Source organism: Mesoplodon bidens (genome assembly GCF_964165515.1).
Source record: "Mesoplodon bidens genome assembly, chromosome: 10".
NCBI classification, from domain to species: domain Eukaryota; kingdom Metazoa; phylum Chordata; class Mammalia; order Artiodactyla; family Ziphiidae; genus Mesoplodon; species Mesoplodon bidens.
Window position 1 is genome coordinate 31,780,790 of NC_138172.1, and position 17,398 is coordinate 31,798,187.

The window sequence follows — 17,398 nt, forward strand, 5'->3', positions numbered from 1 at the left end:
AAGATCAGACATATTTTTAAATGTGCTGCATTTAATGCAATCCAAAGGCTACCAACAATTTAGATGCTGTGACAACATGCCACTGCCATTTGTGGGAACAGTTAAAGCATTTCGCACTGATTGCTCAGTGACCAAAAACAGGCAAACAAATAATGCAACAAAATGGCTAACGCATTCAGAGTAACATACAACAGAATTATCTTCCGACCACAGCATTCTTCCCAGATTTTGAAAGAATTATGGCATGTGGACTGGAAGGACACAAAGTGCTTACAGTATTAAATACTAGTATATTTACTTTGGCACAAAATTTGTGTTCCAACCAAATAAAATGAGATTTCTCCCAAAATACATATCCTTAGCAAGAAGATAAAAAATGAACATATTACAAAATCAATATGGCCACATGTGAATAAAAAATGTTACAGTTTTTTTCTTTAGGAACAAACATGAAGACAGAAGAACAACAATCATTTCCAAGTTCAGGATACTACAGGGAAAGAAAAGTGCAAAGGAAAACTACATGGATTAAACAGATCTTCTAAAAACACTTTTGGGAAAATTTGTTATTTAAGACAAAGAGTTGTCTTCAACTTCCTTCTGTTTAAAACAAATCCTTCATTTAAGAGGGTCTACAACTGGGGTGAGCCCTGCCGGGTAGATGAAAATGCATCAGCCTTCTCCATCCCCTAAGCCAGCCAGAAGTCAATACAGGGAATAGTGTAAGGCCAGTAGGACTGATCGCAGCTCTTATTGCCCCACTCTCAACTTCAAGGCTCTGCTCAGGAAAAGCCTGGGTGTGGGGTCTCTGCTCCAACATCAACCCTCACCATTTTAAACATGATTTTTTTTTAAAGCCACCAAGAAAACGGTCACAGAACATGTATTTGGCTGGCTGGGTATGAGCTGAGTTTTCTCATAAGCAACTTTTCAGGCCAGTGTCACCTGAGGGGTTTAGACAGCATTATGGTGTGGCCCCAGTTAGCTTTCCAAAAGTATTCTAAATTAAATATGATACTGTCTTTGAAAGATAAACAGTGAATCAAGTAATCTGGTACAAAGGACTTCTCATATAGGTCAACTAACTGGTAGAGAAAAACTTTTAACGTAATTTTGTTTATTTGTATTTTTGAGACCAAACCTTACTGATGAATTCTCTATATATGGATCATGATACACAGCTAGAAATCACCAGGCAGAGATGCTCCCAGTATCAACTCTGTGACAGGTAATACTTCCCTTTAGTTCTAACTAGCATGAATATCTGATTTGCTTTTGGCTTTAAGTCCAACCATAATTGGGCTCATAATGTCTTTTCGCTTTACCTCTTTCTGTACATCCTTTGCTTGGTTTTCAGCCTTACTGAGAAGAGTTTTTAAATCAGCTGAATCCCGAAGATGCTGTTCTTTCAAGGATCCCACTTGATTCTCAAGCTCTTTCCTAGTCATCTGCAGGATGCTGAGATCACTGGTAAGCTCTAAACTCTGCTTCTGAGAACTGCAACATAAATATTGACCGAGTTATTCATGTAGAAACCAGACACAGCAGGAAGTCTAATTTCTTATACATTTTACGAGGAGGGATGGAGTGGATTTTAGATGAGGAAAGAAAAGTGTAAAAAAGAATGATATTTTCAATAAGTAAAAAGCATTAAAACACTAAAACAATGAAAGTTTAAAGTTGTGTCCTATTTTCATATAATCAAATACACACAAAGTTTGAAATTGTAAAAATAGAAGGTGACTAATTGTATATTTTGTCATATCACATTATATTAACTGTATCATAAAAAGATTCAGTGTAGGTCTTCTACAGGAAAAGAAAGCAAATATTCCAACTATTTTCTTTAAGTACTTGACAAATAGGATGGCAGACGGAAACTTAAAGCTTAGGAGCCACTTCCAACTTAAGTAAAGATAAACCTACTGAAATGAGAAGACACCAAACTGGGGGGGAAAGCACAAGACAAAGAACCAGGAGTCTGGGTTCTAGACCCCAGATCTGCCACTATTTAGTTGTGGGATGTTGAGCAAGTCACTTAACTGGTGCCATTTCATTCTCTGAGTAAGCATTTCCTGAGCTCTAAGATCTGTGCCAGGCACCATTTGCACAGACACAAATAACACAAGGAGAGTCTCAGTGCCCTCCACTGTCAAACAAGAAGACAGAACTCAATAATTTTTGAGGCTGTTTTCCATCTTAAATTCTATGATCGCTGTTATAACCTGATGTAAAAAAGAAAGTCCCATTTACACACTAGGAAAACAGCTTGATAAGCAGGAATAGAAATTCTTTGTTCAATTCCTTCTACACCATGGACAACAAAGAACAGAAGACCTGTATATTGTAGCTGTTTTAAAGAATTTGGCTCCATCTACAACAGAAATAGCTAAAGGAGGATAAGGTTTTCAAGACATCCTCTCAGGATGGATCATAAGACTTAGACTCAATATTGTAACTGAAGTACTATAGAGTATAAATCCCATGCTGATTAGATGCTAGGCAGATCGTAGGGTGTAAGTGTGATGTTGTCAGGGCAATATAGCTAGGAACTATATGGCATGTAAGACACTGTAAAGGGAGACTAGCTTCTAAATACTACTTACATGCTGGGGAGGCTTAACAAATTAACTTAGAGAACTATTAAATCAGAAAAGTTTAAAAAACAGAATTAATGTCTTAAATAGTTTTTGTGAGTTTAGACAGATAACTTGACCAATGATCTAATATTCCACCCTTCTGGGGCCTAATATTATTAAACCATATGCTTCTAACTCATGAGGAGTTTGTAGGATTGCTTTTCAATACTTAAACAAAATTTGAAGTAATTAAAAAAAACATTTAACAATCTTCCAGATTCCAATTAATTATATCTCAAAAATACAGGATCAAGTCTGAATCTTTAAAGTATCAAAAATTCCAAAACAAGAATAATTTAAGATAATCAGTACTGGTAATCAAATATCAGTATTTCTTGCTTGAGAGAATACCAAACTAAATGGATTCACCAAGATCCAAATGTATTCCAAATATGAAGAACTTGAGTGTCTGTATCATCTTACACACACTTTATACCAATTTGCCCACATGTTCTGTCACACAGATGAGCAGCTGGTACATACATATACACAAACGTGTGCGTGTGTGTCTGTGTGAGACCACCCATTTATTTATTTATTTGTTTGTTTGTGTTTTGGGCCTTTATTTTGTCCTTTTCATATTTTGAAATTGCTTTTACAAACTTCTACATAAAAAACAAACATTTGAGGGCCTCCCTGGTGGCGCAGTGGTTGAGAGTCCGCCTGCCGATGCAGGGGATACGGGTTCGTGCCCCGGTCTGGGAGGATCCCATATGCCGCGGAGCGGCTGGGCCCGTGAGCCATGGCCGCTGGGCCTGCGCATCCGGAGCCTGTGCTCCGCAACGGGAGAGGCCACAACAGTGAGAGGCCCGCATACCGCAAAAAAAAAAAAAAAAAAGAAAGAAAAAAAAACAAACATTTGTTTTGTTCTTTATTATTAGTTATCTTTAAACATTCAAAAAGTAATACACATAGAAAAGACTATGGAAAGATATGACACTGGAAGAGAAAAAAATGCTTTAAAGATACTGATATTGACCATATGATGTTGTAAGGCGTTTTAGAGAATAAGTCAGCACATCTTGCTCCTTCAACTAGTTCTTGATTTTTTAAATGTAAAACCAATATTACAGTTGCCCTTTTTTTTTAAATTGAGGTCCAGTGAGGTTAAATAACATTTTTTTAAGATTTTTTTTTGATGTGGAGCATTTTTTAAAGTCTTTATTGAATTTGTTACAATATTGCTTCTGTTTTATGTTTTGGTTTTCTGGCCGAGAGGCATGTGGGATCCCTGACCAGGGATCAAACTCACACCCCCTGCATTGGAAGGTGAAGTCTTAACCACTGGACCACCAGGGAAGTCCTGCCTTTGTTTTTATAAGAGATAACAAGGAATACTATTTTCTGATATATCTAGTCCTTTCATTATCATTTTTCCCTAAAGCTTGTTTTCTATGGGAACTGACCTTGGTCACTGAGTTTTTGCTAATCTTAATGCTCTTCAGGAGTATAAATACAAGGCTAACAAGAGAGTAATGACTCTCATTTTTGGTGTACTCTGGGGAGGGAGATGGATTAAAGAATGGCTTCAATAATAAACACGTACTACTTTCATATCTGAATTAGAATGTAAACATTGTTTAAATAAAAAACATGGAATGGATCAAAATTTTAAGGAAGAAATAAATTTTAAACTATGTAACAAGTGTTGATGAGAAAATAGGACTCCACTAAATTTGCTGGAATAAATCTATTACATTCATTGGTTTGCCTGTAAGGTAATGGATGTTAGAAAGATTTAATTGGTTTTAGCAAATTTTTGATCTCATATATTATTACTTTTTATATAACCCTGTTTGAAATTCAAAAGCTGAATTTGTATCTTTCAACAGTATCAATTCTTTATCATCTCCTGATCACCCTTATAAACAGAAGGGATCATTGGCAAGAAAGAAAAACAAACTTGTATTTGAAATTTATTATCATTTAGTTTAAAGGGCAAGTTCAATCATAGATCTTTTGCTGTCTGTTGGCGGGGAGAAGGGGCATTTAGTGAATCTATATTCCATGAGTACACCTAAAGGAAAGGACATGCAGGTGATGGCAGAAAAAAGTGCTGAAGTACTCATTTAGCGTGGTTAACCTGCCAGATAGTCAAAAAGAGTCTGGCTGAATATTTTGCTCCAAAAAGGTATTTAAGTATCAAAATTAAACTTAAAATTTAGATGAAAATCTAAAGATAAAGAAATATTTTGAACCTAAATAAGAGTTCTTGCATACTTGTGCAATTCTTTTTCTTGCCGCTGCAATTCTGATGATAGCAAAACATTTTCCTTTTTTAGAGAACGGCATTCGGCTTCCAATACATTCCATTCCTTTCTCAACTTCTCTAGTTCACCTAAAATAGTCCCAAAACACATTTGTTAATATAGGAACATAACTATTTTTTCCCTTAAACACGTAGATTTTACATGGCTATTCTTTGATTCCTGTTACTTCGCAGTGGCACCTCAGGGAAGTTCCCATCACCCTGAACTTCAGTAATATTTTTTTCTCACTTCACTTTTATAAGACAAATAATTTTTAACAGTATTTAAATAAAATGTAAAATTGTAAAGATTTTCAATTTATTGTAGAGCTTACAGACCTGAAGAATGCTTATAGCCCCAATATAAAAACACTGATTTATACAACCAATCATTGTCAAAGACAAAACTAGCCTGAATGGTTATTTTGTACAAGTTATAAAGTTATCATTATCAAGAGTTAAGAGCTTTATGTAAAATACATTTCTTACCTTGTAGCCTCGTTGCTTCTTCTCTCTGCTGGTCCTCACATTGCTGACATCGAAGCTGAAAAGTATTTTGCAAACTCATGATTTCTTTCTCATATTCAGATGCTGCTTTCCGCCACCGCTCAAGCTCAGCTCGCACTTTCTTAAGCTCTTCTTGTAGAGAAGCAATGTCAGTGTCCCGCTCAGAGGCAGCCTTTTCTGCTGCTTGATGAAGGAGTAAAATTTCATCTCGGGCACTAAGCAATTCATCTCGAGTGCTTGTGATTTCACTGTCCTTCTCCTCCTGGAGGTTCTCAATATTGATGTGTAACCTCTGCAGTTGGGCTACAAAAGTATATTTACTCATCATTTTCTTAGTCCATAGTAATCAGGAATAAAAGAACAGCCCATATGGGACTGTAGTTACTGCATGGCCCAGGCTGTCAGAGCTGTTTGTTGCTTTTGATTAAACTGTACAAGCAATCCATGTTTAATGCAGAAAATGTCAAAATACAGAAACCCAAAGAGAAAAAACCCCAAAAGCGATCTTTATTTCTCCCACACAGAGAAAATTGTTTCTAACATTTGGTACTTCCTCTCCTAGATTTTTTCTATGCATTTATACACATATAAATACAAAAATAGGGAGGGATCGTAATAAATACAATGTTCTCTATGCGGCTGCTGATGAATATTTTTCAACAACAAAAACCAGCTATACTAACTTTTTTGACTAATCCTTTATTTTAGACACTTGAGGCTGTTCAGATTTTAATTACTATAGACAATACACCTTATAACACAATCTTGATTTTTTTTTTTCCTTAGGGTGCATTTGTAGACATAGAATTGCTTGGTCAGAGGGTAAGCATTAGTAAAACCTTTGATGTTCTTGACTCAGTTTTCTGTTCAAATGTCAATTCCTTAAAGAAGCTTTCTCTGATGGCTTATCTAAAAATAGCCCTCTGTCATTCTCTAGCCCTTTACTCTGCCCTTATTGGACATCACATTATATACTTATTTGCTTATTCATCTTTTCCACTAGACTGTACATCCCATGCGTGCTATCCCCAATACTAGAAGAGTAAACAATCAAGAATTATTGGTTGAATTAATGAATTAATAAAGTTAATGAATATTGCCTAATGAAAGAGGTATATTTTTTAAGGATCTGGTCTTGTTGCCCTCATGACTTGAACTGGAAACAATTTGTATAAAATCATACTTGGTTCAGAACTAGAATACTGGTCTTGATGATAATAACATAAGAAAATTAGAGGTATAAAAATTCCGTAGGTAGAAAAGAAGAATAATTAAAATAATTAAGAGGATTTAAGGCTTGCGTAGGAAGAAGTTGCCTAATAAATAAACATTAAAGAAAATATTAGACCTTTTAAGTCTGTGGGAAGCGTTAAGAGGTAACAGGTTCAAAAATCTGAAAAGACACAATGGCCATGGATAACATGACCATGGACTTGTGGATAAAATCCTGAAATATACATGCTGGCACTAGAGAGCACTCGATGCCCACGTAAGACAGCTTTAAGACAAAAGGAAGCACTACATCATAGAACTTTTAGGGATAATTGCCCATACACAATACAGAATGGAAGTATAGATTCAAATCAGATTTATATAAACTAATGGATAATGGCATTAAACTATAAGAGTGTAAAGAGCTTTCAATTTAAAAAGATATACAACCTACCCTAGAAATTCTTGTTTGACCATAATACAATTTTTTAAAATAACTCACATGTCCCATTCAAAAATAAGAAAACCCAAAAGACTGGTTTTTCTTTGGGATATTTTAGGGCAAATATCATAGGCCTTATATAATGACTCCCCATTTCGTCTCAACAGAGATTACTTGTCTATTTAACTTCTTCTTACCCTACCTCTCAAACTAAAATTTTAAAATAACATTGGTTCCTTCTTTGACAATGAAGGCAAATTAATTTTACTTTAGGAATTTTACAGTGACACAGGAAAGACATCTCCTGGAGTATCTCACAATTATAACCTCAAAGTACCGGGAGCTCTGGTTCGAAGAAAACCCTTGACAGGCAGGGGTCTTTTGGGTCATTTCTGTAATGACCCTGTGATAGCCATACAAAGAGAGAGCAAAATGGTGGCTATGAAGAGCAGCCTTTACCAATGAAGGGAGTGCAGGGACCACTGTTCTATTCCATTTGGTAAATAATTTTTGTTGCAGTGCAAGTGTGCTATGAGCATTAGAAATAATATCACCAACAAGCTAAAAGTGCTGATGCACAGAGCTACTCGAACTGATTTCCTGTCTGAAGGCCTCCTTTGTAGTAAGTCACTACATAACCCAGAAAATGACAGTCTTACCAAATCCATATCTTCAATCTTCCTCTTCCCACTCCAAGTGGGAGGTACTACTAGAGTACTAGGGAATCTTCCCTTTAAAAAAAAGGGGGCCACAGAGAGCCCAGTTACAGTCTCAGATTCTAGGGAAGAACCAAAGCCTTGAACAATGGGAACCCTTTGCATTCTTACTTTCCATTTCTTTTGAATTGCTACAAACAAACAAACAGTAACAATCCCAAATCGCCTCGGGTGTTCCATACCTTGAAGAACCTGTATTTGTTTACTGGATTCCTCAACTTGATTTCGATAGGCTTTTCTTTCTTCTTCCAAAAGAGCTAAAAGTAAAGCACAGTATATCTAATTTTGTGATTTAATGAAAATATTCAGAATTGAGCAGCTGGAAGGTTCTAAGAAATTCTCTCCTAAACCTCACTGAAGGAAACAAAAGTTAGGCAGTGTTATCAGTGTTAGCAGTTAGGTAGTTTAAAGATTTTTTTAGGAGCACAAAACAGTAGTAAGTAATAAATATATTCAACCGAGTAGTAGCTGTCTATACCTTGTATTGCCAAGATAACATGTGCTGTTCTTTACTTGAGAAGCATTCTTGATAGTTGTTAATCAGGATTTTGAGCTTAAATGTGAAAAACAGACTTAAAATCCTCATGTTCACTGCCAAGTACATAGTAAGTACTTACTGACAGGAAGTTCACAGTTCCCCGTGGGATGCAAATCTTCCTCCTGGTCAGGAAGGCCATTTTAGAGAACATGAGGATTCTAAGACTTTGTAAGGTACTAATTGACTGCAACTAGGTAACTGCTGTGAACGCTATAGAAATGTAAGCTCTAGGGAATAGCACAGACTCCGACTGGCCTATGAGTCTTATCGGTTGGGACATTAGAAAATTCTATACCTTAACTTTGCCTGGTTCCTCTCACTTACTGAAGAATCCACTGTAAAACTGCAGGGAATAAAAATTTCCCTTATCTTATACTGAGTAGCTAATATTAGGTATAACTAAAACGTAGAAATTTATATTTCTATGTTTTTTCCTTTTGCTGTACTTAATGTGTAATTAACTTTTAAGATCTTTCATTGGTACAGGCCTTTCTTAATCTTCACAAGAAAGTAGTGCCACTGTGACTCTCCTCACTTTACTGATCTGAAACATAAGCTCAGAGAGCATAAGTGATGTCCCAAGATCACATATCTAATAAAGTCGTAGATCTGGAAGAAGATAACCATATGCCTCTGGACTTGGAAGTTTGGGGCCAGTCAGTTATATCTTGTTGCTTTCACATCCCCTGAAGAATCAAAGTAATCTTGATCTCACCTTGAAGTTCAAAGCATTTTTGTTTACTTGCTCTAGCTAGTTCCTGGGCTTCAATCAATTCCTTCCGAAGATGCTGAATTTCTTGTTTTGCCTCAGTTTCTGACTGTGCACCCTGCAAGTCATCTGACAAAAATATGTTTATTTTAAAAGCAAAATTAGTATCATACCATAATCTCTACAACCAAAGATTAGCAATCTTTCTCATGTTTGGACATGCATAGTTAACAACATAGCACAACTAAGTTTAATAAAATTTAGAAGCAAATTGTATTAAGCATTTTAGTCATTTTACCTTGGAGAAAGAACACACATATGATGAAATTATTTTAGCAATTCGTGGCAATGGTAATGTAACATACATACTAATATATGCTAAATTATATATGTCACGTATATAAGGCTTATGTAGAACTTATGCAAGGTTTGAAATTTAGTAGTATGATTATAATGCCATTCTTCTTTATCAATTTTGAAATTTCTTCATAATAAGCCAGAAAATTTTCACTTGGAACTTCACTGGAAATGGAAAAACAGAAAGAAACTTTTCTTCAAGAAAAAATATTTTAGCATGATTTCCCCAGCTGTGGAATACAAAATAAAAACTAAGCTGAAAGCTCCACTGTGCTCCCTTCATCATCACTGTTTCCTCAACACTACATACATAACAAGTAAATATTTGCTTAATTATCATTATTATTTAAAATTAATTAATTTATTTATTTTTGGCTGTGTTGGGTCTTTGTTGCTGCGCATGGGCTTTTGTCTAGTTGTGGCGAGCGGGGGCTACTCTTCGTTGCGGTGCGCGGGCTTCTCGTTGCGGTGGCTTCTCTTGTGAAGCATGGGCTCTAGGCGTGTGGGCTCTAGAGTGCAGGCTCAGTAGTTATGGCTCGTGGGCTCTAGAGCACAGGCTCAGTAGTTGTGGTACACGGGCTTAGTTGCTCCGCGGCATGTGGGATCTTCCTGGACCAGGGCTCAAACCCGTGTCCCCTGAACTGGCAGGCGGATTCTCAACCACTGTGCCACCAGGGAAGCCCTGCTTAATTATTATTATTTTTTAAGAAATTTATTTATTTTATTTCAGTTATTTTATTTTTGGCTGCGTTGGGTCTTCGTTGCTGCATGCAGGCTTTTCTCTGGTTTTGGCAAGGGGAGGCTACTCTTCGTTGCCATGTGCAGGCTTCTCATTGCGGTGGCTTCTCTTCTTGTGGAGCACAGGCTTGAGGTGTGCGGGCTTCAGTAGTTGTGGTACACGGGCTCAATACTTGTGGCTTGCGGACTCTAGAGTGTAGGCTCAGTAGTTGTGGTGCACGGGCTTAGTTGCTCCGTGGCATGTGGGATCTTCCTGGACCAGGGCTCGAACCTGTGTCCCCTGCATTGGCAGGTGAATTCTTAACCTCTGCGCCACCAGGGAAGCCCAGCCCTGCTTAATTATTAAATGATGTAACCTAAGTGATTTTATCAAAATAAATTACAGCCAGCATGACATCTCAAATAAGCTCCCTCCCCTAATTCTTTTCTCTCTAGTCACTCTGCTCATCATCTTTCATTGTATTAGAACTTTCTACTACTGAACACTGCCTGAAATGAATGTATCATCAGGTAGGCCATATTCTTCTAGTACATTCTATTTGACTACTACTTTGGTTTACAAACAACTCAGACATAACAACTTCAATCTGTCAAAAAAGAATTAAGAATAAAATTTCACAGTGTAATCACTGCAGGTCTTAAATATTACAAACACATGTTTTCATCCTCATATCTTACTTCTCCCTGTCAAAAATCTGACTCTAGGTTCATCTATTTTAGCCAGTCTATCAACTCTTCCTTCAAACAGTCATGGTAAGGGTGGAGGCAAAGAGAGAGAGATTGAGAGAGATTTTCCAGTGGCAGGTGCATTGTCACAGCAACTACAAAACTTCACTTTCAATATCATGCATTGGGGTCTGCAAAGGTTCTAGCTGCCCATCTATGGAATTGTCATTATGTAGGACAACATCCTTATTCTTAGGAGTATTAAAGCAGGAAGTATCATGATGCCTTTATCTTTTTTTTTTTTAAAAGTTGATTTACAATGTTGTGTTAATTTCTGCTGTACAGCAAAGTGACTCAGTTACACATACATTTATTCTTTTTCTTATTCTTTTCCATTATGGTTTATCACAGGATATTGATTATAGTTCCATGTGCTATACGGCCGGACCTTGTTGTTTATCCATCCTAAATATAATGGCTTGCATCTGCTAATCCCAAACTCCCAGTCCTTCCCTCCTCAACCCCACCTTCTCCATGGCAACCACAAGTCTGTTCTCCATGTCTGTAAGTCTGTTTGTTTCGTAGATATGTTCATTTGTGTCATAATTTAGATTCCCACATACAAGTGATATCATATGGTATCTGTCTTTCTCTTTCTGACTTACTTTGCTTAGTATGATAATCTCTAGGTCCATCTGTGTTGTTGCAAATGGCATTATTTCATTCTTTTTTTATGGCTGAGTAATATTCCATTGTATATATATACCACATCTTCTTTATCCATTCATCTGTTGATGGACATTTAGATTGCTTCCATGTCTTGGCTATTGTAAACAGTGCTGCTATGAATATTGGGGTGCATGTCTCTTTTTGAACTGGGTATATGCCCAGGAGTGGGACTGCTGGATCATATGGCAAATCTATTTTTAGTTTTTTGAGGAACTTCCATACTGTTTTTCATTGTGGCTGCACCGATTTACATTCCCACCAACAGTGTAAGAGGGTTCTCTTTTCTCCACACCCTCTCCAGTATTTATTATTTGTAGACTTTTTAATGATGGCCATTCTGATGGGTGTGAGGTATAGTTTTGATTTGCATTTCTCTAATAATTAGCGATGATGAGCATCTTTTCACGTGTATGTCTTCTTTGGAGAAATGTCTATTTAAGTCTTCTGCCCATTTTTTGATTGGGTTGTTTTTCTGTTATTGAATTGTATGAGCTATTTGTATATTTTGGAAATTAAGCCCTTGTTGGCTGCATCATTTGCAAAGTATATGTAAATATCATTTGCAAGTATCATGATGCCTTTATCTTACTTTCAAGTGGTCTGGCAAAAAATATCTACATAATATCCTTCAGTAGATATTTTCCTACTTGTATGTTAGGGTTTTTTTCTAAGTATTTTTGACAATTTGGGCTAAATAATTCTTTGTTTTGGGGCTGGCCTGTGGATCGCGGGGTGTTTAGTAGGTTCATTGGTTTCAACACACTAGATGCTAATAGCACTGCCTCTCAGTTGTAACAACCAAAAATGTTTCCATATACTGCCCAATGTCCCTGGGGGTATAAAATTGCCCCACCTTGAGAACAACTGTTCCATGTTAGTAACTTTATAACCAAGAGAAAACAAATCTACACATAGGCTTCTTTCTCACAGAAGCACTGGTTAGTAATTCTGAAACTATTTTCTGTATATTCTAAAAATGTTTTAAAAAATTAATAAATTGTAGATAATGGCATCCAGGTTTCTCACTATCGGGAAAGACAATTACAGATATGAAAATACGAAAGACAATTAATTCTGTGGTGTAATGTACGAATTAGAAGAAGATCTGAATGTATAAAATAGACTCTAATAGATCTGAATGTATAAAAATAAATAGATATAGACATGTGAGGCAGTAAATATAGCCATACATGTATGTATGGATATGAATATACATACATCTATTTCTTAACTCTGTCCACTCAAGTGGGCCTAGAAGTAATGAACACACCATATACTCAGATCTTGGTTTGTAAATACCATTCTCTAGTTTAAAAAACTAGGGCTCTGTGGAGAAATGGCTGATTTCAGGACTAAATCTAAGTACAAGATGAATGTAGAACATCTTTTTTGTGTCAGAAAGTAAGAAAGGACTCAAAGAATGATTGGGTCCAAAAAGACATAAGGGGCTCCCACTGGCCAAACATGAGACAATTTGAGTATCAAAATAAATAATGATAGTGACAGATGATAATCCATTGAATAAAACACGAATCCATGAATTCACACTGATATAGAAAAAGAAAGGAAGGAAGGAAAGAAGAAAGGGAAGGGAAGAGAAAACTCTTCCATGTTGTAGAAAGCTTGCTAATAAATGTAGAAGGATGACAGAATTATGAAATCACTACTTGGCAACTATGATTATAATAAATGATTCAGGCAATCATCATAAGGAGACATCAAAGCTAAGAAGATAAATGTTGGAGGAGTAACAGGATATTTAAAGTTAACATCATCAGTGAGAGAACAATTCAACATCAGGTGCCTCCTGATATGATGCCCCAAATTATTTCTGTTATATTACTGCCAAAGATGCACAACTTTAATCTAAATACGAGGAAACATTAGATACAACCAAACTGAGGGACATTTTAGAAAATGACCATGGTTCTTCAAAAATGTCAATGTTGGGCTTCCCTGGTGGCGCAGTGGTTGAGAGTCCGCCTGCCGATGCAGGGGACGCGGGTTTGTGCCCCGGTCTGGGAAGATCCCACATGCTGCGGAGCGGCTGGGCCCGTGAGCCATGGCCGCTGAGCCTGCGCATCCGGAGCCTGTGCTCCGCAACGGGAGAGGCCGCAACAGTGAGAGGCCCGCGTACCGCAAAAAAAAAAAAAAAAAAAAAAAAAAAAAAAAAAATGTCAATGTCATGGAACACAAAGAAAAACTGAGGAACTGTTCCAGATTAAAGGAGACTAAAGAGACTTGACAGATGAATGCAACGCATGACTCAGGATTTTCTGAGGACATTATTGAGACAACTGACAACACATGAATAAGGTCTGTGTATTTGATAATAGTAATATATCAGCTCGTAGTTAATTTCCTGATTTTGAGAATTATACAGTAGTTATGGAAGAGAAACAGAAAACACACATGAAAATATTTAGGAGCAAGGTTATCACGCCAGCAATTTACTCTCAATGGTTCAGGGAGAGAGAGGGAGGAGGAAGGAAGAGGGAAAGGGAGATGAATAAATCAAATTTGGTAAAATGCTAACAGCAAATAGAGTGAAATCTTAACAGTTGGAAAATCTGGATGAAGAGTATATGAGGTTCTTTGTTCTATTCTTGCAACTTTTCTGTAAGTCTGAAATTATATCAAAATAAAAAGTCAAAAGAATAATTTCTACATATATACATAAACAAATAAAGAAAACATGGCAAAATACTAACAACTGCTGAATCTAGGTGATGGGCACATATGGAAGTTTTTGGCATTCTTCAATTTTTCTTGTGTTTGAAATTTTTCATAATTAAAAAAGGTCTCTTGAAATTACCAATCCTAATGCTGCAATCTTGGAGCAATCATTTCTCCCTATATTCTTATCCATAACCTATCTTCCCCTTCTGCATTCTATATTGCATTGTGACACTAGAGCAATTTTCTTACTGAGATCAAGAACCTACACTGCCGGGGCTTCCCTGGTGGCAAAGTGGTTAAGAATCCACCTGCCAGTGCAGGGGACACAGGTTCGAGCCCTGGCCTGGGAAGACCCCACATGCCGCAGAGCAACTAAGCCTGTGCGCCACAACTACCGAGCCTGCACTCTAGAGCCCATGAGCCACAACTACTGAAGCCCGCGTGCCCTAGAGCCCATGCTCCGCAACAAGAGAAGCCACCACAATGAGAAGCCCGCGCACCACAACGAAGAGTAGTCCCCGCTCGCCACAACTAGAGAGAAAAGCCCGTGTGCAGCAATGAAGACCCAATGCAGCCAATAAATAAATAAATAAATAAAATTTTTTTTTAAAAAAGGAAGATAAATGAAAGCCTTATTGTGCTAAATAAATACTCATTTTATTTAGATGTGCAAGTCAAATGGAAATAAATGTTTTTTAGGAACTATGATGAGGTGAAACGATTAGTAGAATCTGTTTTCCTTTTAACACAAATCATGTCTTTAGAAGTGCTTGGTGTATAGTCTGGGCCAGGAACCAGCTTTTCTCAGACTAAGGCTAAATCCTATAAAAAGGTCTACACCACACAATAACCCACTAAAGAACCAGTCGTGGCACACAGAATACGTGATACTCTAAATTAAATTTGGTGTCACTATTTCTTCAGAAGAGTGACTGGAGATTTAACTTAAAATCTGACCTTTGCTTTAAATGTGGGTGAGATACTCTGAACCACGTGGTAAAGGGCCAAATCAAAACATTTCTGCCTGAGTTCTATTTTGCATGTGCATGTTTGTTGAAGGCTAATGTAGCCATAACATCTGTTACCTCAGCAACTGACAGAAGTGACCTAGCAGAAGCAGCTGGCCAGGTGGGTGCCATCCTCTTTCTACTACTATCACCGATTCCTTTGGAAAGTCTGGTAGTTTGGTTGCAGGCTTGGTTGATGAGAACCTTCACAGTGGAGAAAGACCACTCTCTTGCTGTGGATATGTGTAGTCATGTGAGATAGTCCTAGGTGGTAGCCTATGAATTTAACTTTGGCAGCAGCCTCTTACTGTTGATTCTCACCCCTTTGCCATTCCTTCTGACCAGCCGGGTTCCTTCTTGACAACTGGATCTTTTGTTGGCTCCTTTGTCCTTCCCATTGTTCTTCTCTTTCTCTATAAATTCCCCCTGCTATCACAGTCCATCCCTATGCAGAGAATTCCCAAACACTGTTACTGACTTCTTTCTGACCCAGTCTTATCTTTCTCCACATCTGCCTCACACAGCCTGTGTTGCACCACACTTTCCTACTGGTAAATGTTATTCCTACATTAAACATTAATCCTATTTGTACATGTCAGTACTATTTTAAGGAAAGGCATGGCTCCCTTTTCCCTCTTGGTGTACCCTGACTTATCTTTAACCAACACATTTGGGAAGCCCATTCTGACTACTGCTCCACCCCTCCCCTGCCCCTAGCCAGGAAATTAGCTCTGCTCTCCAAAGTTTTCACCACACCTATTAAAACACTTATTACGCTATCAACATGTCTCCTTACTCCATAGGACTGTAGCCTCCTCATGTGTCTTATCTCTGTATCTCCTGGGCCAATAAATGTCACAGAAATAAATGAAAATGGCTTTCCAGTCCTAGTTTCTGTATCACACTTCCAACTGCATTTCTGGTTCCGAGGGTGACAATACAAAACTTCTGAACGTGAAAGGAAGAACTTTTAATAATTATGCTGGGACAACGGGTATAAATGGTTTCAGGCAAAAAAAAAAAAAAGGTTTCAGGCAAACCAGAACCTATGGAAAACCTTCCTGTTCAACATGTGCCAAACTAAAAACATCATTGTCTTTCCACCACATCATTTAGACTATGTCCCTAGTTATTTATACGTCCTGCAAGTTGGCAGTTGGATCTAGAATCTTGATCAGATTCAGGTTCAGTTTTTTTGTCACTGAATACATCACATGTGGTATGACACACTTTCAGGGTCATCTCAAATGATACTTCTTCCATGAATCACCTTTCCTCCCCATCTCTTCTCAGATAAACAAAAAGAAAGAAATATAAAATCTGGACGTTCTTTCTCCTTTCTTTGACTCCTACTGGCAACAACCACCAAGAAACAGCTTATCATCTATACCTCTTCTATAGCCAGTTTGTCTAGAAACTCCTCAAATCCCAAAGAGAGTCTTATTAGACTTTGAAACCACTGGAGTCTCTGGCACAGTTCCCTAAATAGAGCAAACTTGCATTAGACACTACTTGGACTGAATTCCAGTCTTCTTTTTGTCTTTTTTTTGGGGAAATGATTTCAAGCATATAAAAACCTGTGGATCAAGCCACAGCTTTATTTCTCTCAAAAGTGGCATAAATTGGTTGAAAATAATATTTCAGGAAAAATTACTACTGCTATCATCATTTCATTAATATCTCATGGTGAATGTTTAATCTACTTTAGATTCTTTTCCTAACCCTAGATGACTAACATGACAGGTAGCACATTATAATTCTAAAAAAAGATTGGCTGTTTTTAAAAAAGGAAATAATAAAATTTGAAAATAATGGCTCAAGAAGCCAGGCATAGGGTTTCAATGAATAAAATAAAGGGTCTACTTTCTACAACTCTCAAGGTTAACACTGTGGTCTTATAATTTATACTCTTCATTTAAGAGAAAAATTCTGTCAGTCTACTGAACCTAATTACACAGACAACAAAACATAACCACAGGGCTTCCCTGGTGGCGCAGTGGTTGAGAGTCCGCCTGCCGATGCAGGGGACGCCGGTTCGAGCCCTGGTCCGGGAAGATCCCACATGCCGCAGAGCAACTAAGCCCGTGCGCCACAAATACTGAGCCCACGTTGCCACCACTACTGAAGCCTGAGCGTCTAGAGCCTGTGCTCTGCCACAGGAGAAGCCACTGCAATGAGAAGCCCGTGCACCGCAACGAAGACCCAATGCAG

General features: G+C 37.5%; 1 protein-coding gene and 1 long non-coding RNA gene across 17 annotated transcripts in view; one reads left to right on the top strand and one right to left on the bottom strand.

Annotated features, from left to right (window-relative positions):
- The window catches only part of SLMAP (sarcolemma associated protein), a 153,598-nt gene that overhangs the window by 6,788 nt on the left and 129,412 nt on the right, over window positions 1-17,398 (bottom strand). For all 15 annotated transcript variants that reach the window (XM_081247441.1, XM_081247439.1, XM_081247437.1 and 12 more), the window contains 5 exons: window positions 9,018-9,140; window positions 7,947-8,021; window positions 5,377-5,697; window positions 4,860-4,977; window positions 1,326-1,497 (listed from right to left, as the gene is read on the bottom strand). In XM_081247441.1, coding sequence (XP_081103567.1) covers window positions 1,326-1,497; window positions 4,860-4,977; window positions 5,377-5,697; window positions 7,947-8,021; window positions 9,018-9,140 — 809 coding nt within the window. The remainder of the gene's footprint in view (window positions 1-1,325; window positions 1,498-4,859; window positions 4,978-5,376; window positions 5,698-7,946; window positions 8,022-9,017; window positions 9,141-17,398) is intronic.
- Window positions 31-16,617, top strand: LOC308624352. 2 transcript variants are annotated; one of them, XR_014016957.1, is made up of 4 exons: window positions 31-1,228; window positions 1,358-1,470; window positions 11,184-11,336; window positions 14,416-16,617. It is a non-coding gene; the product is annotated as an uncharacterized lncRNA (long non-coding RNA). The 2 variants fall into 2 exon arrangements; XR_014016958.1 differs by lacking the exon at window positions 11,184-11,336.